Here is a 23,435-nt window from a genome sequence, read left to right on the forward strand (position 1 = left end):
GCCTATTCAGCCCAGTGCTGACTCATCCAGACTCCTAGAGCCACTGCACATCCCCAGCCCCTGTCACTCCAAAGACAGACAGTCAATCCACAAACAGGCAGAGGCACACAGAAAGGTTGAATAAGAAAATAGCCACTTTCTAAAAGTGGTATTTTCAGACACACAATTTAAAAACCATCTTCACTAAAGTATGTGTTATCAAATTCTGAGTTCAGGGATACCAAATTTTTCTATTGTACCCCTATTTGAAGATACGCTTGTAAAATGTTACAAAGAATGCCCCATTCTGTCCTATGGGGCAAGATAGCCTTTCAATAGTGAAAAACGAAATTGGCAGTATTTCACTATCAGGACATGGTACACACACCAGTACATGTCCTACCTTTCACATACACTGCACCTTGCCCAGGGGGGTACCTTGGGCCTACAATAGGGGTGTCTTATTTGTAATAAAAGGGAAAGGTAAGACCGGGCAAATGGGTGCACTTGCCAAGTTAACATGGCAGGCCTGGGACCTCTTTTCAGGGCTACCTATGAGGGTGGCACAATCAGTGCTACAAGCCCACTAGGAGCATTTGATTCACCAGTCCTGGCACACCCAGTGCACTTTACTAGGGACCTACTGGTAAAACAAACTGGCAATCAGGGAGAACAAATCACAATATCAATTTCCACAGGGAGCACTTGCACTTTGACACTGATCAGCTGTGGCAATGTGCCCAAAGCTTAAAAGCCAGCAAAAATGAAATCCAGCACAGCATCAAAAACACAGGAGGTAGGGACAAAAAGTCAAGGAAAACCACGCCAAGGATGCCAGGTTTCAGACCTGGACAATGCATGAACGCACCTGCATGGGTATGTATTAAATGGTATCACAGCATTATGTGATTGCCACCAAACAAGATGCACATTTTGTATTCAGATCCTACAAGCCCACAACCTAATTCAATTTCATTTGGTGGTAGAGACTGTAGAGCTGCTTTGCGATGCTTCATGGAGCATGTACTTTTCACTCCACAAGGCTAGAAAGTCAGTGAGCATCATCTGCAGCTGAGGGCTAGGTCTGTATGCACTTCCAGGGTCCACAATCACAGAAGAAGAGAGGGTGGCCTCCTCTTGGGTCTGATACATCCTGCGCTCCGAAAGCCATCAGACCTCACTACACGCATGCCTTCACCAGCTTTGCATTTCCTAACCTCTTACCTCTGTTAGACACACAGCAACCATGAAGCATGCATGACCAACCAAAAAAAAAACCCCCACAAGTCTCACCATTATCATCCTCCGAAGTGTGAGCCATGCTGCGGGTGGATAACAGACACTGGAGCCCAGAAACCGGAATGCGGGCAAGTGCAAGGAGCTGGAGAGAAAGTACTGGTTCCTCTCCCTTTGGCCTAGTGATGCTCCGAGCTCAGCTTCCTAAACAAACAATCACACAGGCTGTCACTGGGACAATGTGGACTAAAGAATGCCACTGACCTACTTTGAGACAACCTGTCCAATCTGTCCTGCCTTGCATGTTAGTCGTTAAAAGCACAATGTGGTCGACAGAAAGATTCATACACAGTACATTCAAATCTCTCTAAGCTGAGCAACACACTTTTTTACACATTGAGGCCACAAAGATGCAACTTCACAACTCCTCCTAGACAGAAGTCAAAGGCATCATTAACGTCCAAAAATGTATTTTGAATAAAAAGTCAGAGATATCAGTGTAGAGAGAGATAACAAGAAGTGCAGTTTACTGCTTTAGTCCCCAGGACCATCACTCTCAAAGTTACAGGAAGGATAGCTCGAGTTTATATTGGATTGGTTATAGAGGCAGCTTTGTACACCTGAACCTAATAAAGACTTGCTTCACCAATGGGTGTTGTGCCTGAGAAATATATCTTAACAGGCAAATACATTCCTGTTCCGTTTCAGTTTCCTTAAAACACCCACAGTGGTTGCAAGGATTTTCCCCTTATTTTAATCTGTAAAATAGACTATAACTATGCCCTAGCAATCACCACACCAGCCTAAATGGCAGTTGTATTCGGCAGCTCTGTGAGGTAAGGTCTTCGATGCATACTACCTCTGCTATCCGTTCCTGGGGGAATTTATTCATCGTAATGTCAACGAAGTACCCAGTTTTTAGGGTGTCGTTTTTCACTACAGTTGTCATGTTGTTCCAGGAAGCATGTTGAGTAAATTTACAGTTCAGAAGTACTATGGAAACAAGACAACATTCTTCAAATAGTTGTTGGAGGCTAAAATCCCCAACTCCAGACTCTGTGATAACTTCTTAAACTGAGAGGAGAAGTTTGTAACCAGAGGCCCCTTACACCTAGAAATGTCATCCTGAGCTGGCAAGCTTTGGTTACAGGTAGAGAGATTTGGAAATTGTGAGTCTGAGATTTCCCACAACAACCAATGGGGTGGGCCCAACTAGAAACAAATGATGTGACAGGGAAGGCAAGTCAAGCAGGATAGAAGGTTAAGGTGTCTTAGGTGTGACTGACGCGAATGTGTTAGAGGGTGGTATTTTAATGAGCCATACCCTTCAAATCCCTGTAAATAATTAGGTGTTTGTGTGTCTAGATATGCAGGCAACACATTGAATTATACATTAGTACATCTCAATGATGGGGTGATATCTAACAAGGGTTTCCAAGTGACCTCACTGAGAAAAAAAAACAAAGTTGGAGTTGTCCATTATCTCAATCCTAGCCCCAAAAAGGAAAATGACACTTTATTGAGAGCTAGCCACATACTTGGACAAGTTGTGTCTTACCGCAAACCCTCTTTGTCTTCTCAGCAGATCAAGTGTATCAGGAGTAGCAGAGTCATGCATAGTTGCAAATATTTGAAAAGAAATTCTTGGGACACTTTGCAGAACAGCTATCAATTACTTACTTCAAAATTTACCACACCCACTTCCCCAAAGCTCCACCCAACCCACAAAAGTAGCATAATTTCAATCCATCTACTTTTATTACTGTCACAGCTTGTCACTTGCATTATAAAATAAGCAATGTGTGATTAAGGTTCATACATACACACAGCCAAGACTGATAACAACAACTACCCAACTGGAAAAAACTATCAATCTCAAACAGCACAGTGCTAGACTTCACTTACTCTCTCAGGACCAGTAGTTGGCGCCCCTTTCAACAGTTTTTTTGGGTGCCCCATGGCCTCGTTCTGTACGGCTTCCCTCACAACCACTGGCCAACAGTGCCTCTTGTCTCTCCACAGTCCCTCTGTCACAAACATTTAATTTGTTTTATGGCGCCGCTCATACCAGTATATGTACGTGCAGTTTATATCATTCTCAGGAACAGTGCGACCTCCTCTACTCGAACTCTACTTCTTGCACATGTTGCAGTTTTAGGAATGTTCGCTAAAAGTATTTCCAAAGTTTCTGCAGTGTCTTCCATAAACTGAAAGGGGACCTGCTGCATAACTAAATACTTATAAGGTCCCAAAGGCGAGACCTATTGGCTATGCCAATGCTTGTTACTTGTTCTTCTGCCCCTCTTAGAGTCCCCTGAGCTCGTCCCGGTACAAAGAGATCTGCCCATTCTTTCCTTGGACACGCCACCTTCACGTCACGGAACCCCACGGGCTGCCAACGGCGGCTGCTGGCCACCTCACCTGCTGTACAGTGTCAAAAAACCACCTGGGTGCCATCGAGGCGCTGGCCCTGAGGAGAACAGCTCAGTGTCTGCAGCTGGGACTGTGAGAAACCAGGGAGCCTCTTGGTAAAATCAGGAGCCACCAGAGCTCGACGGAAACTAGAAGAACTCTTTAGAACACAGTGATCTCTTGTTAAGATCAGGAGCCACCCTGGCCATGTCAGTGAACATGAAACTTTTCATAGCACACCGGCACTGATAGCAATAAAAAGAGCCAATGAGGCAATGTCAGAACCAATCCATTCTTCACAACATACCTGGGCAATGATAACATCTGGAGCCAAGGAGGCCATGTCAGAACCAATACATACTTCACAACATACCTGGGCAATGATAACATCAGGAGCCAACAAGGCCATGTCAGAACCAATCCATCCTTCACAACATACCTAGGCAATGATAACATCAGGAGACAAGGAGGTCATGTCAGAACCAATCAATCCTTCACAACATACCTGGGCAATGATAACATCAGGAGCCAACCAAGCCTTGTTTGAAACCAAGGAGCTGCTTAAGAACGCACACAGTCTAATGATAAAATCAGGAGCCAACCAGGCAGAGCCAGGAAAGAGCAGTGCTCTGCAGTGAAGGGTCCCTGTGAATGTAAAGTAGGTGCCAATCAGGCCGTGCCACGCACATGGACTCCTAGTCAGGGAGTCCTGGGGTTGTGCCTATGCCAAGCCGGAAGTCGTGAGCGCACGTGGGTAGGTCCGTACTTAAATTTTGGCTCCATGACCTGTGGCCCACGGTGGCCCCCTGGGAGCCCCTTACTACCCTGGCCATCCTCACTCAACAGAGCTAGCTGCATGATAAGGCGGAATGACCTACTGAAAAACTTCAGGTCACTCACCCTTGCTAATCCCGCCCCGGTCCGCCGCGTCCATTCGGGGCGTTTGTAGCGGAGGGCGAGGAGGAGCCCTGCACTTCTGGGTTCTGTGGGGTTAGGTCAGCGCTCTAGCTGCGCTGTACTTGAATCTTTAAAAGCAGGGAGGAGCACAGTGGCGAGGCGGAGAAGAGAAAGCCGGTGGCAGGGGCTAACTCTATCTGCTTTGCGCTGGACGACGCTGTAAGCGCTGAAAACGAGCGTTTTTTAATTCTGGCGATTTACTGCTAATTTTAAAAACTGTATTGTGTCAAAGTCTAATGTGATTTTAATGTGTGCGCACCTAAACCCTGGGCTGAGTTATAGCTCAGGGGTCACTCACCCTTGCTAATCCCGCCCCGGTCCGCCGCGTCAATTCGGGGCGTTTGTAGCGGAGGGCGAGGAGGAGCCCTGCACTTCTGGGTTCTGTGGGGTTAGGTCAGCACTCTAGCTGACACTCCTCTCTCTATAAATGTGCATGGGAAAGCGGACGCGCAGCGGACGCGTGCAGCGGGCGCGATGAAGGCGCGCCGAGGTCTCGCCTAAATCAAGCCCGTCTGCGCCCGTCCGCGGCCGAACGGGGCCTGGGGCCACGACCCCTGTGCTTTCCGTACCGTCCCACATACCCTATGAGAGACAACAACTGCTAGATTTGTGTCCCTCTATTATGGGAAAATGCTTGCACACGATGGAAGCATTAACCCTTCATAACTGCCCCACATCCCCTTTTAAATTTCTAAGAGAACCAGCTAGTGAGGCTGACAGAGGAAGGATCATTGGTGGCTTGCTAAATTGTAGATCTTTAAGCAAGCACAACACTCAGATATGGGATCTCCTCCTGGATGAGAGGATGGATGTTCTCTTCCTGACTGAAACATGGCTCAGTGAACATTCAGACCCTGATATAATTGAAGCCATCCTGCCAGCCTACTCTCTTAACAGACTAGATAGGAAGGACGGGAGGGGTGGAGGAATCGCCATTGCTGTAAAGGCCCCGCTTGAATGCTCTCTGGTGCCCTTACAAATAGACAACTCGGAGGCATGGCCTTTTCACTCTCAAGTTGGGACCCCAGCTCACTATATCAGGAATCCTGGTATATAGACCCCCTGGGAATTTGAAGGAATTTCAACCCAATTTGGTGGAGGCTATAGCTCACTTAGGCATTAGGAAAAGTAGACTTTTGATATTAGGTGATTTTAATATCCACCTGGAAGATGAACTTTCCAGGGAAGCTACAGACCTAAAGCAAGACTTGCTGGCCCTACAATTAGAATTAAAAAATAAGGCCCCCACTCATATACATGGTCACTTATTAGACCCTGTTTTCAGCAGTTGGAATGGTGTGAGCGTGAATCAGCCCGTCCCTGTTCCATGGTCAGACCACTTCTTAACCCCATGCGCTCTAGCGCAATTCCGCTCCTGTGCTGAGTTTTTTAAAACCGCACTTTACGTGACGAGCTGGGCTCGTCATCAGCGTGCGAGGAGGCTACGCCATGACGAGCCCAGCTCGTCATGAGCGTGGAAGGGGTTAATCCCTTTCAAAATCCACTGCCCGAATATAGATATTCGCAGAGGAGAAAAAAACAGCTATCCAAGACGTAAATGGAAGAACTTCTCACTAGACACTTTTAGTCAACTACTAGAGTTAGGAGGTCCACCAGGAGGTGATGATTGTGAAAGTGCTAATAGCAATCTTGAGAAGCGTATTTTAGACACGCTAAATGAGTCAGCCCCGATGTGTCCTACAAAGACTAAAACCCGAGATAAAAAGTCTGCCCCCTGGTTTACCTCTGAATTGCAGAAGGCCAAATCTGAATGCAAAAAACTAGAGCGTAAATGGCGGGTTGATTTTTGCCCTCAAGTTAAGAACACGTACAAGGAGGCACAGAGAAAATATAAAATCTCACTTCGAAGAACTAAGGCTGCCCATTATAAAAGTCGTATTGAGGAGGCAGAAAATTCCTCGCAAGAATTATTTAAAATTTTTAAAGAAATCTCTGTAGTAGCTAATGGTAACACTCCAGAAAAAGACTCAGTCGAGGAATGCAACAGAATAGCTAACTATTTCGCTGGAAAGGTCCAAGATATCTACGCCACATTCTCAGGCGACATAATCTGTGAGCGATACTTTGAGGAAAGTGTAGGAGTAAGCAGGGTAGAGAACTGCTTTAGAACCTTCTCGGTACCCCCTACAGAGATACTCACCAACATCTGTCGGAGTATTAAATCGGGCTCTCCGAGAGACCCTGCACCTCCCCGGGTGTTGGGGGAAAGTATCTCGGTACTAGAACCATATATTAGGCATGTTCTTCAAGTCTCCTTTACCACCGGTACTCTCCCTGCTGAATGGAAGAAAGCGATAGTTCTTCCTATCAGAAAGAAACCAAACGTTAATTTGGAAGTGCTGGAAAACTTGAGACCCATTTCTCTGCTGCCCTACTTGGCCAAAGTGGCAGAGAAAGTGGCTAATATACAACTTATGGCTCACCTGGAGAATAATAAACTCCTACAACCCTCTCAATCTTGCTTTCGACCGGGCTTCTCCACTGAGACAGCCCTACTGAGAGCAACTGAGACCCTGCGGCAAAAGGCGGACTCCGGACACACCATGGCACTGATAATGCTTGACCTTAGTGCAGCGTTTGACACTGTAGCTCACTCTATCTTGCTACAGTGTCTAAACAAAGCAGGGTTCACGGAGTCTGCGCTAAGATGGCTTAAAGCGTTCCTTACGGACCGCAGTTTTCAGGTCCAAAGGGGCTCCTTTAAATCCTCCGCCATAGCACTAGAACAAGGGGTGCCTCAGGGCTCGGCTTTGAGCCTTAGCCTGTTCAATCTTTATATGGCCCCCTTGGCAGAAGTAGTGCAAGCGTTTGGAGTGGAGTTAGTTTCATACGCTGACGACACCCAACTGCTGATCTCTCTGTCCCAAGCCCCTGACACAGCTGCATCCAACGTCAAGGCCTGTATGCAGGCCTTAGCGGGTTGGATGAATTCACACTGTCTAAAGCTCAATGGCTCTAAGACGGAGGTCGTGGTGGTTGGTGGTGGCAACTCCAGATGGACAGGGGACTGGTGGCCAACATGCTTGGACCCCACGCCCAATCCCAGTAAGGAGGCAAAGAACTTGGGAATATGGGTTGACCCCAAATTGTCCTATGAGGACCATGTGAATCGCTTAGTGGGAAAATGTTTGGAATACTAAAAACCCTCAACCGCACACTGGAGTTACTCCCGCTGGAGGCCCGATGTACCATGGCTCAAGCCCTGGTTACGTCCCGCATGGATTACGGCAATGTGCTGCTTTTAGGCACCACAGAAAAAACCTAAGACGAATGCAAGTCCTCCAGAATACTGCTGCTCGGTTAGTGTTGAGACTCCCCAAAAGAGCAGCATCCCAGCCTGCTTTGGCGTCGCTACACTGGCTTCCTGTCAGAAAGAGAGTGTTGTATAAAGCACTCTTAATCTGCCACAGGATTGTTTGGCATAAAGCTCCATCCTATCTCTCTGACCTGGTACAGTACAGATCTATGAACCTACCGGAGAACTACGCTAAGAAGGAGCAGGGCTACTAAAAATTCCCCATGTCAGAAGAGCAAAAATGGGTAGACGCTCTTTCAGACTGCTGGCAGCCGGCAACTGGAACAAACTCCCGATCAGCCTAAGGCTAGAAGGATCTGAAATTAAGTTCAGAAAACTCCTTAAGACCCACCTGTATAATAACTAATCCTACTAGCCGAACGCAGGATCCTTGTCCGCTTCTGTGACTTTTTCTCTCCGTAGCGCGGGGACACGCCGAGATGGCGTCACCAGGCGCTTTATAAATCTCTTTCTATAAACCTTTTGAAGGCTGGGAGAGCTGGAAAGAGTCAGTCACATGGCAGGAGTGAGCGCCTGACAGGTCAGGAGAGCTGGGACGAGCCAGTCACAAGGCAGGAGTGAGCTCCTGTGAAAGTTCAGGAGGGCTGGGCCGTGTCAGTCACATGGCAGGAGTGAGCGCTTCACTGGACAAGAGAGCTGGGCAGAGTCAGTCACAAGGCAGGAGTGAGCGCCTGACAGGACAAGAGGGCTGGGCACAGTCAGTCACAAGGCAGGAGTGAACGCCTGACAGATCAGGAGAGCTGGGACGTGCCAGTCAAAAGGCAGGAGTGAAGGCCTGCCATGTCAGGAGAGCTGGGCAGAGTCAGTCACAAGGCAGGAGTGAGCTCTGACAGGCCAGGAGGGCTGGACAGAGTCAGTCACACAGCAGTAGTGTGCACCTGACAGGAGAGGAGAACTGTGCTGAGTGATTCACATGCCAGGAGTGAGCGCCTGTGAAAGGTCAGGAGAGCTTGGCCATGTCAGTCACAGGGCAGGCGTCTGCCCCTGACCTTTCAGAAAGGTGGGGCAGAACTTTTGGGGGGTAGAGGGATGGGAGGAGGGGGAAGCTCTAAGGGGGAGATGTGGGGCAGAGCTTTAGGGGGGGAGGGCAAAGAGAAAGGAGGAGGAGGAAGTTCCCCAACTTTTTTTCCCCTCTTAGACCACTGGTGTGGCTAGATTATTGACATCCACGAGTACAGCCAGTGATTGATTATATTTTGATTGCACCTTCTCTCAGAATAATGCTGCATTGCCATCTATATGTTAAGAATCGCGTTACGTCAAATTTCTGAGGTACAAAATGCGCAGCGTCACTGAAAAAGATCATGGGTATCACTCTTTTTACAGGTCTTTCAACATACAAATTAGTACCAAATTAAGCTCGTCGACCCCCGGACTGAAGCCACGGACGGCCCGCTACTGATATGTGTTATCATAGTCACTCTACGCAGAGCCTGGTTCTTCCTGAGGTACTTACTGTTACCTTTAGGACGCATTGGTCTGTTGTGGGTCCCGGAGAAACGTAAGCTAAAATTTCTTGTATAGGTTTTAGTGACATGTAGGTTCAATTGCCGGGACTGTCCTGGGATAGGGAATTACCCGGTGCAGTCTCCAACTTGCCTGGACTGTCCTGGCAGAAACTGAACATTTGGCAGCTATTAGTCATGCCACAGCTAATCAGAAGCTGGCCTTACACTCCTCAGACCAGCCCTCAGCTGTACCTGAAATCTAATACATTCAGAGTGGCTTATGACACATCCCCACCATCCTCTGCTAATCTTTACAACTCCTCCTTTCCAAATGTTCAAAAATATAACAAGCAGTGAGTAAAAAGAAGCCATGAGTATGAAATAAAGTGGCAGACAATGTAGGGCGGTGGAAGAAAGAGACACAAGGTGAGATGACTGGTTTTCGGAAGCACCAAGGGTTGGCCCTTGGAGGTCACTGCACTTATTTGTTTCAAAATGGAGCACTGTGAGATGGTGGCTGGCGGCGCGAAAAGACCATCTGAATTCCCTACATCCATTACTTTATCACCTTTCGCCAAAGATCCCGGAGAGGCACGAGATGATGGCAAAAATGGAGGACCATCATCCACCAATTTACTGCCACTCTTGTGTCTCTTGAGACTTGGCGAAAGTGGTCGAACAGTGTTCGCAAGAGCACTAGCTTTCAGGGGCGGCTCCTCCTCAATGATGAAGCATTGCCCCCCTGCTTTTCAGTACGCAAAAAAAGGAAAACTAAAATGATAATAACTCGGTGTTATTATAATTTTATTTTTCCATGCTGAGGTAGTTTTGCGGGGCTGGGTAGAGCAGGGGTTTGTGAGTAGTGGCACTCTCTAAGTGCGGATGACTGTTTGGCTGGCCGCCTTGGGCAGGGCAAACAGTCATGCACACATTGCATGTTTTCCACTGGCTGTATTGTGCAGCCTGGGTGGAGAACATCCTAGGGTCCCAGTCCATGTCTGAGTGCCAAACCATGGCGCTCAGACCAATCACAACGCTGCAAATGTGAAATATAGCAACCTGTACTGAGGGGCGTCAGACCTTGAAAAACATGGCTAGGTGTTTAAAGTGAAAGAAGTAGCAGTATGTTGTGATTGGGCCTTTGACCATAATCCACAAGGTCATGCCCTTTTCAATTTTAGCATCCTTTCCTCTTGAGACTTTAGTGTGCCCAACAACACAGGAAACAGCAGCAGAACCCTGCACTGACGCCAGTGTGGGTACTGGGTATTTGAATACTACTCCAACTTAAAGCAGAATTTGCAATTCATGCTGCTGTAGAGTTAGCGGAGTCATTTATTGGTCTGGCAGGTGTGTTTAGGGTTTGTAGGAGAGTTCACTCCACCCTGTTACTAAAGATAACCTTGGGGCATTATTCACAAGTGAGGTTGTAGCTTCCCCCTAGTTGTCAGCCTGTTCTAAGTCTCCATCGTGCCTATTCCAGCCTCTTTCACTCATCTGTAGATTTTAGAACATGATGGTTTTAGAGGCAGGTATGCCGCCCTTGTAATGCTTCAATAAATTGATGGCAAACATTCAAGTGGCTTTGTTTTTCACTGTGGCCTGTCGTGCTTTTGCATTATACATGCCTGGAGATGAACATGTGTGACTCTACACATGCCCCTGAACACGCTTTAGTAGACCCGAATAACTAAAACAAGCTGTAAGTGTTGGGCTACTTTAAGTCTTCTACTCACGAGTTCAGATGTGACAATCATAACGTATGACAAGTCTTTAAAAGTGATAGAAAGGGTAAATCAAGTGCTGTGTTTGAGGTGCATGGAGAGAACAGTTGTCTGTCTCGAGGCCGTAATATCAATTGGTGCCTCTAGTCAAGATTGAGGTACATTGAGGTACTTCACCCGAGCTCGCATTTCAACAATTGGAGGTGGAGCTGTAGATCGGAATTTATGCTTACGCAGAATTGTTTCGCTCTAAACGGTGAAGAGAAGGGTGTTCTGCATTGCGAGCTTGAGGTGCATTGGCTGAAATGGGCATGGCTCATCAATAGTTAGGACATATACGAGTCAAGACTATCATTGGGACAGTTATTTCTACTGGAATAATAGCAAGTTGATAAAGGAGAGGGCAGTATGGCAGTTTACAGAATGAATTATATCAATTAAAATGAGCGCTGCTGAGGATTCTGGACTAGGTGCATCGTTGAGTGCATTTGGGTACCAGTCCAAGTAAATTTGGTGCTATCAACAGGATTAAAATACATTGACATAACGATGCCTTCCAAACTATGTTTTACATGAGCACTTCTGAAAATGCAATGTACAGTCTATGGTCCTATTACTGGAGTAGCGTGTGATGCTGCAGAATGAGTATGAGGAATGGCTAAAACTTTATTTATAACAAACTAGTGTTAGACTTTCTTGGTTAATTTTTTCAGATGTCTGTCGTTTGGTTGGTTGTGTTTTATTTAAAACATATGTGGTGGAAATGAACCACTGGAATCAACCAACAGGAGCTCACCCTTATACCCAGTTGAGACTTGGGTGATAATAGTTCATAACAAAAACAATGTCTCAACAGGTAATTGTTAGACCTGGGATCCCTGGTTGACTGAGGTAGGTACCTTAGGCAAAATAGGGACCTGCGGTTCCAAGTCAGGGAAAGGATGGTCACCTTCTGAGATATCCCGCTCACCCCCTTGGTAGCTTGGCATGAATAGCCAGGCTTATCTTCACAGCAAATGTGTAAAGTATTTGCAACCACGCTCACAGGAACCCAATGATGACACCACAAATAGACTCCACACGAGTTTTATAAAAACAAGTATAAACTTTATAGAAAAAGAAATACAATAAGACCACACAATATAAATCCAACACATGCGTATTTGTAATATTCCCTCTGGCAGATTGTTAGGCCAGCCAGCACTTGTAAGTTCTGGCGATATTAATGGGCGCTTCTAAACATTCTACCGTAATCCTAGCATAATGTTATGCAGATCGTAATGCTAGAATCAGGCACTTTTGCAATGTAAAAATAATGCAATGCATAACGCAACAATCAGGTACTTTGCAATGTAAAAATAATGCAAAATACAACCACCACGTAAGTCGTTATGCAGAAATAAGGTAATATGTAATACACTAATCAGGTAGTTTGTTATGCAGGAATAAATGTAATGCGTAATATGCTAATCAGGTAGTTTGTTATGTAGAAACAATGCATTGCATCATACGACAATCAGGTAGTTCATTCTGCAGGAATAATACAAGGTGTAATACAACAATCAGGTACTTCTTTATGCAGAAATAGAGTAATCCGTAATACACTCCGGCACCGATCACAGTGCCTTAGGCGGGCCCTCCACCACTCGTACTGACTCGCAGGTAGCCTCTGACAACAGTTGCCCCCCACAGGGCTATGGTATAACACAAAAAGTGCAGCTCCTCAATCCGGCCCCGGTACTGCCACTCCCTTGGCAATACGGGCCACGATACGGGCCGTAGCAGAGGCTCGCACTGCTGAAATGAGAAAGAGGCCAAGAGCGTCTCCCTCTGAGCCTGCACTCCTCCCCAGGAGTCGACACGCGTTACCTGGGGGGTGCAAACTCACTCTCCTCTACTCGTCCAGCGACTTGGGCCTCCGATGCAATCTTTGGGACTTGGCATCGGTGGGCTCGGGCCAGCGGCTCAGCTTCTCCGGGGCTGCCGGTCTGGAACGCAACTGCTACGAAGATCTCAGGCTGCCACAGGGCACACACAGCGTCAATGAGACTCCCTTGAGCTACGGGTGCATGATCACTGGGCACTCCACACGAAGTTCTCAGGCTGCATGATGAACACAACTGCGGTGTCACTGAGATGCACTGTAACACCGGACGCACGATAACAAGGCAAATCTCATGAAGGTCTTAGGCTGCACAAAGCACACGCACACAGCATCGTGGAGACTCACTTGGATTACGGGTGCACAATACAAGTCAATCCTCACGATGGTCTCGCGCTGCACAAAGCACACGCACACAGGGTCGTGGGTCTCACTTGGAGTCCGGTGCACAAAATAACTACACGATCCTCACAAAAGTTTCAGGCTGCAAAAAGCACACGCATACAGCATCGCTGATCCTCGCTTGGACTCCAGGTGCCCACAATCACAGGGCACTTCTTACGAGGGTGTCAGGCTGCACGCGCACACTATGCTGCTGATTCTCTCCTGGAAACTTTTGTGTTCCTGAGTTACTGCAACCTTGAACCCGCTCACCTCGGGCCCTTGGGGATAAGTTACTTCAGGTATCAGCACAGCAAAGTCCTTTCAGGCAGGGGGACACAGCACACAGCAAAGTTCCTTCAGCCTTTCCTTGGTTAAAACAGCAAACTGCAGGCCAGCCCCAGAACACACAGCAAGGGTCAGTCCTTTCCTTCAGTCTATTCAGTTTTTTCTTCCTTGGCAAAGGTTCCTCTTAACCACGAAGTGGCTCCAGTCTTGTTCAATCTTGATCAAGCCATTCTCCAAAGTTCAGGGGCTTCAGCTCTCATAGTTATACCCCTAAATGGCTTTGAAGTCTTTGTGTTCAGGTAGCACTGACCCCTGTTCAAACCAGTTCTGGGTGCCGCCCTGTCAGTGACACCTTCTTCCTTTGATTAGTGGGGGTCTGGATTCTCAATCACTCAGCAGGGGATGGAACAAACGTTTTATAGCAGCAACCCAGGACTCTTTGCCTCTAAGGGCTACTCCTCCCACTACACTCCAGATGCAGGTCAGTCTGTTGCTGTCTCACCTCCTTCCCTGGGTCAAGACATTCCCCAGATCCTATCGCTTTCGAATCCAGTCAATCCACAACCAGGCAGAGACACAGAAATGTTAGAGCAAAAAAACCCAGCCACTTCTAAAACAGTGGCTTATAAACACATAATGCAAAACCACCTTCATAGAAAGATGTGTTATTACATTGTGCATTCAGGCATACTAAACATCACCTTTCCATCTTAAGCCTTTAGGAAGATAGGCTGGAAAACATATTTCACAGCCTTCCCAATCTATCCTATGGGCAAGATGGCCTTTACACAGTGAAAAACGAAATGGGGATTATTTCACTGTCAAGACATGGCACACACCTTAGTACATGTACTACCTTTCACATGCACTGCACCCTGCCCAGGGAGTACCCTAGACCTACCACAGGGGTGTCTGATGTGCATAGAAAGGGAAGCGTAAGGTCTGGCAAGTGAGTGCACTTGTCAGAACAACAAAGGCCGAGTTCCCTTTTTAAGGCTACTTGTGTGGGTGGCACAATTAGTGCTGCAGGTCCACTAGTAGCTTTTGCATTACCAGCCCTGGCACACATAGTGCACTTTACTAAGGACTTTATTAGCAAGGCAAACATATCAATCATGGACAACCAATTACCATTACACTTTATACAGGGAACACTTGCACTTTGACACTGTTTAGCAGTGGCAAAGTGCCCAGAGCATCTAAGTTCGCAACACCATGTCAGAAAAAATGTCTAGGTGACAAGCAAAAAGTTTAGGGAACTTTAGCCAAAAAGGGACAAGTCCTACAGTAATGTTTATAAGACAATTAAATAAAACATGCAAATGAAGTTTCAAAAAAAGGAGAAGAGAGACTAAAGGGTTGATGAGAGATGCAAGAAGCAAACGGCATTTAGGACAAGATAAGTCAGGGAACAGTATTAGCACTGGTTACAATAAATGTGGGTGTAAGAACGTGTGCTTGTGAAACATACGGTGAGAGGTGTAGGTGAGAAGTGACGCAGTGAGGGACAGCGCAAGGTAACACATGGTACTTTGTGTTCAGAATTATTTTTGACATAAATTGTTTTCCAAGGCATAGACAGTTTTTTGAACAGTAGAGTTGCGCCAAGGTTTGTGCTGGAAGGTCAACATCGTTTCGACCTTTATATCAAGGAGAGTAGAAAGTACAAACCATTTTAGCAGACAAAATGTGGTGTTACCGGAGCAGATGGATATGATTAGAAACACCCTTAATAAAAACAGAAACAAGCCCAGTTGCACACAACCTTCCTTTATGAAAGATTTTAGTTTTGAATGTAATAGAAGATCAGTTGTTGGAAATGGAGATTATGTCTTTTAGTTTTGAAATTAAAAACTGCATTTTAATAGACATTGGACAATGTTATCAATAGTGTGAACTGTCTATGCTTGCACCAAGCACACCTTCAAATTGCAGCTCCAAACACAAACAGGGACATGTGTCCCTTATTACTGATAATATGTTTCCCACAGAGCAGCCGCAAATTCGCACTGCCCTGAGCAGATTAGTTAAAGATGGAGCAGCTGCCTTTCACAGTGCAGGCAGCACCCACCCTCATTTCAGAAGGGAACAGAGACTCCTCCCCCTGCAAGAGGGTACAGCAATTGATTGCGCCCACCTGCAGGGGGATGTCAAAATCATCAATAAGAAGGCAATAAACCCAAGAACATATTTAATTTTATATACCAAGATTTCATATGATGCATCACATTTTGTACTTTTTGACATGATTTCTAGAAAAAATCAACAGCAGGTTTACTGATACACAAGAGCATCCAATTTCTTGGGGCGGCATCCCATTATAGAAGGGTCAAGACTGATTTGCATATTGCTGGGTCTAAACTAAAGTGGCATGGTGTGCATAATATCAATTGACTTGAAAGCAGCTCCAAGTAATTATCAGTCACTGAACATAATTGAAGCTTCCATCCATCACTTTTTTGTAGACTTCAGTGCTAATGGCACTTGCCTCCACACCCCCCCATGGGGGCAGTTAAATGCGGACTTTTTAGGGATCTTGAAGAAGAGGGATCCCTTGTACTTTGGTAGACAAGTACTGACTGCTGCTGCCCTAAGAAGGTCTGCGCCATGCTGCCCATCAGACAGGTGTTCTGCAAGTGACTAGTAGGCCGTAGGATCTGGGGAGTACAATTAGGTGGTGTAGTCTACCTTGAAGACCCTAGGGTGCTGCTACTAAAAGCCACCTGGCCAGGCTACTATGAAACATTGGAAGGGTAACAGGTTCCTCTTCTCTTTCTCATTGAAGCAAGAGAAACCTAAATTAGAAAAAGAAAATGAAACATTTTAGATGCCAGGAGGCATAACATAAACACTCTTTTGGATGGAACTCACCACCACAAGGTTTAGAACAATCCAAACCCCATTTGAATTGGCCAAATGGTCAGAGAAATATGTTTGTGATTCCACTGCTTGCCGGGCTCTAGGCTGCCAGGCCAAAGTCAGTTTTACCACATTATGCCATTTATTTTAAATTCACTCAAGAATGAATCTGAGACCAATTTAGAAAAGAGGTTGTATTTTCATATACATTTTGATACCAAGAACTTCATTATCAAGTAAGTAAGTAAGAACGTTTTAAAAATATCTATTTTGTCTCGTAAGTAAAATGTTCACTTAAATGTGTCTTCATGCAGCAATGCTTTCCAATGGGAGAAAAGGCATATATTGCAGATAGTTATCTATGTTTGCTTTCTGGCATTCTCCTTTGCCACTTAGGGCTGTACAGGGCCAAGATCCAAAGTACCACCATCAGTTACTCATTACCTGCTGTAGGGCTTCTGGGTGCAGAGGTGCTGGTCGGGTTGATAGCTGTGTGTGCTATGCAAGTAAAGAATGGGGGAAAAAAGGAAGCAGGCCGCAATGGGGGACTTGGGCATAAGTCCGAGAGCACCCAACAAGGGGCGCGGGTCAAAAGGGTCTTGGGGACAAGGCAGAACAGCCAGTTTGTCGGTACTCAGGCTGGGGCACTCCGGTGCAGAGTAGAAAGGTTTGCTGGGACCTGTGCTTCCTAGAGCCTTGCGGTCTCTCCAGTTGAGGGGGAAAATAACAGGACAGCTAGGCCACTCTGGAAGTGGGTCTAGGCGGTGCTGATTTCCCTCAATGGCTGCTTTGACTTGGATTCATTGGAGTCTTGACTGGATTCTCATGGTCTTAGCTTGTTGTAAGGGTGCAGTACCCAGGGTGTTGGTCCTTTGCCGTTTCAGTTGGCCCTGGTATCCACTCACTTGGTGGGGGACAGAGCTGACCTTCAGAAGCACAGGATCCTCCAGGGGGGCTGCTTCTTCAGGCTGGCCACGGAGTAGCAGCTCGGTAGAACAGACTTCGCGTTTCGGTGTCTGCAGACTGCAGGGGAGTAATTCCTCTACTCAAAGGGCGATTTGCTGGCAATTTATGAATTGCTGGCAGCCCACCAGGGTTCTTTGCAGGAATTAAGCTGCAGGACAAGTCACTGGGCTGCTATGGTCAAGACTGTGTAATACCAAGCACCTCTAGTTTCTGTGAAGCCATCATGTGGCTGGGGAAGTCGTTTTCACCAGTGTCCAGCACTTGCATTTAAAATGGCTTCCTTGTCCACTTGTAATACCTAATAATCAACTTAGACATCACAGAGGCAAATCTGTTCATGCAGATATGTCCACACATGTAGTATAGTGCACCCTGCTTAGGGTTGTAAGGCCTGCTGTAGGGGTGACTTACCTATACTGCAGGCAGTGTGTGCAGGCATGACACACAGAAAGTGTGGCATGTAGTGTTTTAATTATTATGCTTATTACCATCATTTATATTATTATTAGTTTTAATAAAAATAATAATTATTGTAATTTTATTATTTTCATTATCGTTGTTAGGATAATTGTTGTTGTTGTTATTCACGTTTTTGTTAGGATACAAATTCAAAGCCAGACCCCATATCAAACCATTTTTTATGTTTTGTAAGTGTAGGTAGGCAGTTTAAAGACAAGCCTTCATTGAATTATATGACAGCATTGGCATGACTCACAAGTTACCCATTGGCTGTATAAGAGCACTGCACAGGTTCTGCACTTTCTCTTGATGACCAAGAGAATTTCTAGTCTTTGCTAATTGTAGAATATAAGAACATTCAAGTATTACACCAAGACACGCAGCTTGCAAGGCAGTCCGCTTGTGTTGTGTGAGGGGTCTGTTAGGATGGCACAATACACGCTGAAGCCCTTAGGGACCGTCTTTAGTGCCCCATTCCCTAGGAACCTGGGTATCGTTTCATCAGTACTGCCAATTGGGGCAACAATTGTACAGTTTAGAGAATGAGTGCTGGCACTCTGCACCTAAAAAGCAGGAAACCAGTGCACTTTCTGTCAATATTTCAGCAAATACAACCCAAAAGGTGACCATATCAAAAAGGGAAACTTTCCTACACACCAGGCAAAATGTTTTCTGCTATGGCCCCTTGGGGATTGAAATTATACATGGAGTGGAATTGGGAAGCAAGGGAAACGCAATGTTGTGACACTATCCAAAAACAGTGGGTGTGAATGGACAGCAACATTATGGAGCTAAGTGGTTAGATTGGTTCCCACTGTAGCAAAGCAAGAAAGAAATTAGTAGGTCTAAAACAACACTGTGGAGAAAAAGACGATCTAATTGGACATTGCAGTGTGAGGGCAATTCTGCAGGAAAACTGAAGGAATAGAATGACACTTGTTTAAGGGATGTACCTCGGAAGTGAGGCCTACAGAAGTGGTGGGAGTAAAGGGATGCTGTTGGAGGAAGTAGCAATCCAGGGGCACAGTATAAAAGAAGTAAATACAAGAGGCTGCAGAGGAAGCAGAGCTAAGGAATCACTGCAGGAAAAGAGCCATGCAAAGGTGACAACAGTGACATTGAATGAGGTAACAGATGAAAAGAAGAAAGAAGGTATCAGGACTGAAGATGTACAGTAGGGAGGCAGGAGTAATGAAGGAAATGCTGGTATTTTCTGTATTTCCCTATCCTTGTAGTGTCCTTAATACTCCCTTGATGATTACGTGACGAAGTAATGTTCTGTGGGATTGTATAATTTGTCACTGTCAATGTGTTAATTTCTCTCAGTACTGAGCGGGGAAACATCTCTACTCTAAGGGGCGAGGGGTATATTTATTTACTTATGTCATGAGAAAAGAAGGATAGTTTTGTGCAGCAAACCTGTACAATATAACGCAGAAAAGTGCAGGGTCAGCGGCGAGAGGAAGCAGAGCATATGAGAAACTTAAGGGAGGGAGCAGGGCTAATGAAAATGTGATTTCAATGCACCATGAAGTTAGCATGCACCAATGCAGACTCACGCGTTTGATCCCTGAAATGCTTTTAAATGGAAGAACAGCCATGCTTCCAGGATTATAAAGAATATATGACAACACTAATACAATAGTTTACCTTTTCTGACGGTACACACACACAACTCAAAGCAACAAAAAAACAGTTACATACATATTTTAGAAATGTCTTCTTCAATAGGAGTTTGAATGAATTCCCACTACCTTCATACTTCTTGTAGGATTCCTCGTTCTGACACCAAATTCTGGCGAAATGCTGCCAGTGTCTCATTCAGAACATTGAGTTTTGGTTAAAAATACTTCTTCAGTAAAATGGTTAAAATGGAAGAAAAGAGTCACATGGTAATGTATTCTCTTGCACACTGCTCGTAAACATTCCAAGGTGGAAGCATTAATGATGAACTTATATTTTAATATCAGGAACCAGGCTTAAATAATATGCTTTTTTCCTAGGTAAAGCTTGTGATAATCCAGAAATAGAAAACGGACAACTAAGATCCTGGAATTATAGGACCTTTCCAAGTCTCTATTTTCCAATGTCAAAAGGAAGACAAATAGATTATGAGTGTGATGGAGGCTATGCAACTGAATCAGGATATAGATCTGGTAGAATCACATGTTCTGACGAAGGATGGACCCCTGCACCAAGATGCCGCCGTGAGTAATTTATAAACTCTAAATGGCCAACTAAGAGCTAATGACGATTATTTCTATTACTATTATTATATTTAGTATTATTATTATTACAGACTACCATACGCACTGTACTGTTTTTGCAAGTTGTATCATGCTCATCGCAAATTTTGGCTGCTATCTTTGTTAAAGTTGTGGGGCTTTAGACAGTGCCGCCCTGCTATGTTCCGTCTCCAGCTTTTAGAGTCTGAATGTACCTGCTATCATGTTGTCAATTTCCTGAAATGTATTTTTAGGCATAGGAAAAACCTGTGAGGAATACGTCTAAAACACAGAATAACGATGTCAATGAAATGTGCAGAGATTCACTTTTAACCATTTCCTATAGGAATTCAGTTTTATGGTGTAATCGTTTTTTCTATTCTGTAACAATATGGATATTGTTGCTTTTATGGATTTCTATTATGAAATACCGAATAAAGAAATGTATATATATTATTATTATCATCATTATTATTTTTGTTGTTTTTGTTATTCACAGTTTTCTGATGAGGGGTCAAAGCCAGACCCCACATCAGGCTACTTTTTAATGTTTTCTAAATGTAGGGAGACAGTTGACAGACTACCCTTCCTTTAATGATATGGCAGCATTGGCATGGCTCACGAGTTCACCATTGGCTCTATGAGGGCACTGCACAGGTTCTGTACTTTCTACTGAGGACCAAGAGAACTTCTACCCTTTGCTAATTGTAGAATATAAGAACACTCAGTATTACACAGCAGCAGCAACTGGCACTGGGGTAGAGCAGCACACTGGAAGACTAAAATCAACACATCAACAAGGTATCTGATAACCCATATATACACACATATAAGAGGAAGTAACTGCAGGTTAGGAGCTTTTGGTAGTGCTAGCTGCCTGTGATGGGTTTGGGTCTATGACCAGGCCAAAGGCCAGGCCCTGAGGACAACTTCCTGCTCAATCTGGGTTTAGACGGCTGCAGCGGGGGCTTGGCCACAGGACCTGGATTGATGTGTTCAGTGGACATTCCCCCCTGTGGTGGGGTTGGGTGCAGGATCTGGTGTTCAATCCTGGTAGCCGAACACCCAAAGCACACGCCTGAAGGTCATGTGCAGTCAGGGTTGTCTGCATATAAAGGGTTGGCTGCAGGGCCTGACCTTCTGCTTCCTCAAAGCTGAATTTTCTCTACTCTTTTCTGACAATGCATACGTGCTACATTCTACAGCACACATACAAAGTGTGTAAGTACAGTTTATATTTGAAGGTGTCGCTCCCAATACAAAATATATGCAACAGAAAAGACAAACACCCGTACATTATGGTGAGAACCTGTCTCAATTTGTGCATGGAAACTAAATGTTCATCAGCTTTTGGGGGGTAAACATGCAATTTCTTACTAGATACACAACTTTTTAGTGATAATAGATCACAACAAATATGATTGCCTTACTGCATTGCTCTTATTATTAACATTTTGAAAACCTAGTGACATACATGACAAACAACATAAAGATTAGCTTCTATTTTTAACCAGTAAATGTAGTTCTAAACAAAACGATGGCCTTTTGTGTTTAAAACAAAAAATATTTGTATATATTTTTCTTATCCTGAGAAGGAACAAAACAGGGGAAATCAGTCTGCACTGGGCCAGGGACAGACTGATTTGCATATAGCCAGGTTCTGAGCTGGGATGGGGCAGTGAGATAAATAACGGTGATGGATCAAGCCCTGATCTTTGGACTGGGTAAGAGTGGTCTGCTCAATTCAGACACTCTGCTCATCACCACCCCCTTTTCTGAATCGATTTTGGCCGCTATAGGTGTGGCAGGGTATACTCAGACATGAGTCCCTTTCTCACTGCTCCATCAGGATTCAAGCAAGCTGGGCCGAAGACGGCTGAAATGCCAGAAACCGGTCCCCGGTAGCTTGTTTCCTTTCTGGTGAAGAATTGGCTTGGTAGTTTAGTCTGCCCTGTTCCCATGATGCACTGGGCCAGGGACAGACTGATTTGCATATAGCCAGGTTCTGAGCTGGGATGGGGCAGTGAGATAAATAACGGTGATGGATCAAGCCCTGATCTTTGGACTGGGTAAGAGTGGTCTGCTCAATTCAGACACTCTGCTCATCACCACCCCCTTTTCTGAATCGATTTTGGCCGCTATAGGTGTGGCAGGGTATACTCAGACATGAGTCCCTTTCTCACTGCTCCATCAGGATTCAAGCAAGCTGGGCCGAAGACGGCTGAAATGCCAGAAACCGGTCCCCGGTAGCTTGTTTCCTTTCTGGTGAAGAATTGGCTTGGTAGTTTAGTCTGCCCTGTTCCCATGATGCACTGGGCCAGGGACAGACTGATTTGCATATAGCCAGGTTCTGAGCTGGGATGGGGCAGTGAGATAAATAACGGTGATGGATCAAGCCCTGATCTTTGGACTGGGTAAGAGTGGTCTGCTCAATTCAGACACTCTGCTCATCACCACCCCCTTTTCTGAATCAAAACAGGGGAATAACACGAATTCTTACCTTGGATGAAAAAAAACACATTTGACATGTATCCTGGTGGGCGAGCACAATATTTCATCTTAGTGACGCTTTGTTCACCTGCGCAAAGAATTTCTCTACACACTGAACAGTCCCTTTCTATGGTGGCAAATATGGGGCAGGTGTGGGCCTGTAATATTTCAGTGGGCAGACCTCTAAAGGGGCAAAAAGGTGTCACATTGACAAACCCCCTCAATTCCCCATGCAAGTGGATGCAGACACTCACTACTCCCACCCGCACAGAGAAAGAAGGTGCGGCTAATTCAAACAGCGGCTCCATATTCCACTGATACATAATGGCAGAAACAGGGACTGTGTACCTTGTCGATATTTCTGAAGCTATATTTTATTTTTTGCACCACAACTATTGCATATTTTATAAGTGATGATCTAGGTACTGACCTTCTTCTGGCAGGTATCTGGAGGAACTCCCAATCTACGGATTCAAGAGTCGTTCTAATGTCTTCCTTGTCCTCGACATCCTGAGGGGTCTGGAGTCGTTTATTATCTCCTTCAGATGCCATACTTTTAATGATGTTCCCCCAAAAGAAGGAAATACACAATTAAATAAGGCTTAGAATCAGAAAGGTCTGCACTCAGTGAGCAACAGTTCTAAAAGGATCTCAACGAGGAAGGAACTACTTGAAGGTTTAGGAATACAGTGATCAGCACCAGTGACTTTACTAAAAGACATAGGTACTGCAGTAATATTTCTGGAAACAAAGACATCTTACGAAAAATGAGAAGAGATTATAGTTATTTGT

At 45.3% G+C, this 23,435-nt stretch overlaps 1 protein-coding gene across 1 annotated transcript in view; it reads left to right on the forward strand.

Annotated features, from left to right (window-relative positions):
- Positions 1-23,435, forward strand: part of LOC147747705 (complement factor H-like) — a 1,041,560-nt gene that overhangs the window by 272,912 nt on the left and 745,213 nt on the right. Inside the window, exon 8 of the mRNA XM_086954949.1 lies at positions 19,932-20,135. Coding sequence (XP_086811075.1) covers positions 19,932-20,135 — 204 coding nt within the window. The remainder of the gene's footprint in view (positions 1-19,931; positions 20,136-23,435) is intronic.

The sequence above is a fragment of the Lissotriton vulgaris genome, chromosome 1_1 (genome assembly GCF_964263255.1).
Source record: "Lissotriton vulgaris chromosome 1_1, aLisVul1.2, whole genome shotgun sequence".
In the NCBI taxonomy this organism is placed as follows: Eukaryota; Metazoa; Chordata; class Amphibia; order Caudata; family Salamandridae; genus Lissotriton; species Lissotriton vulgaris.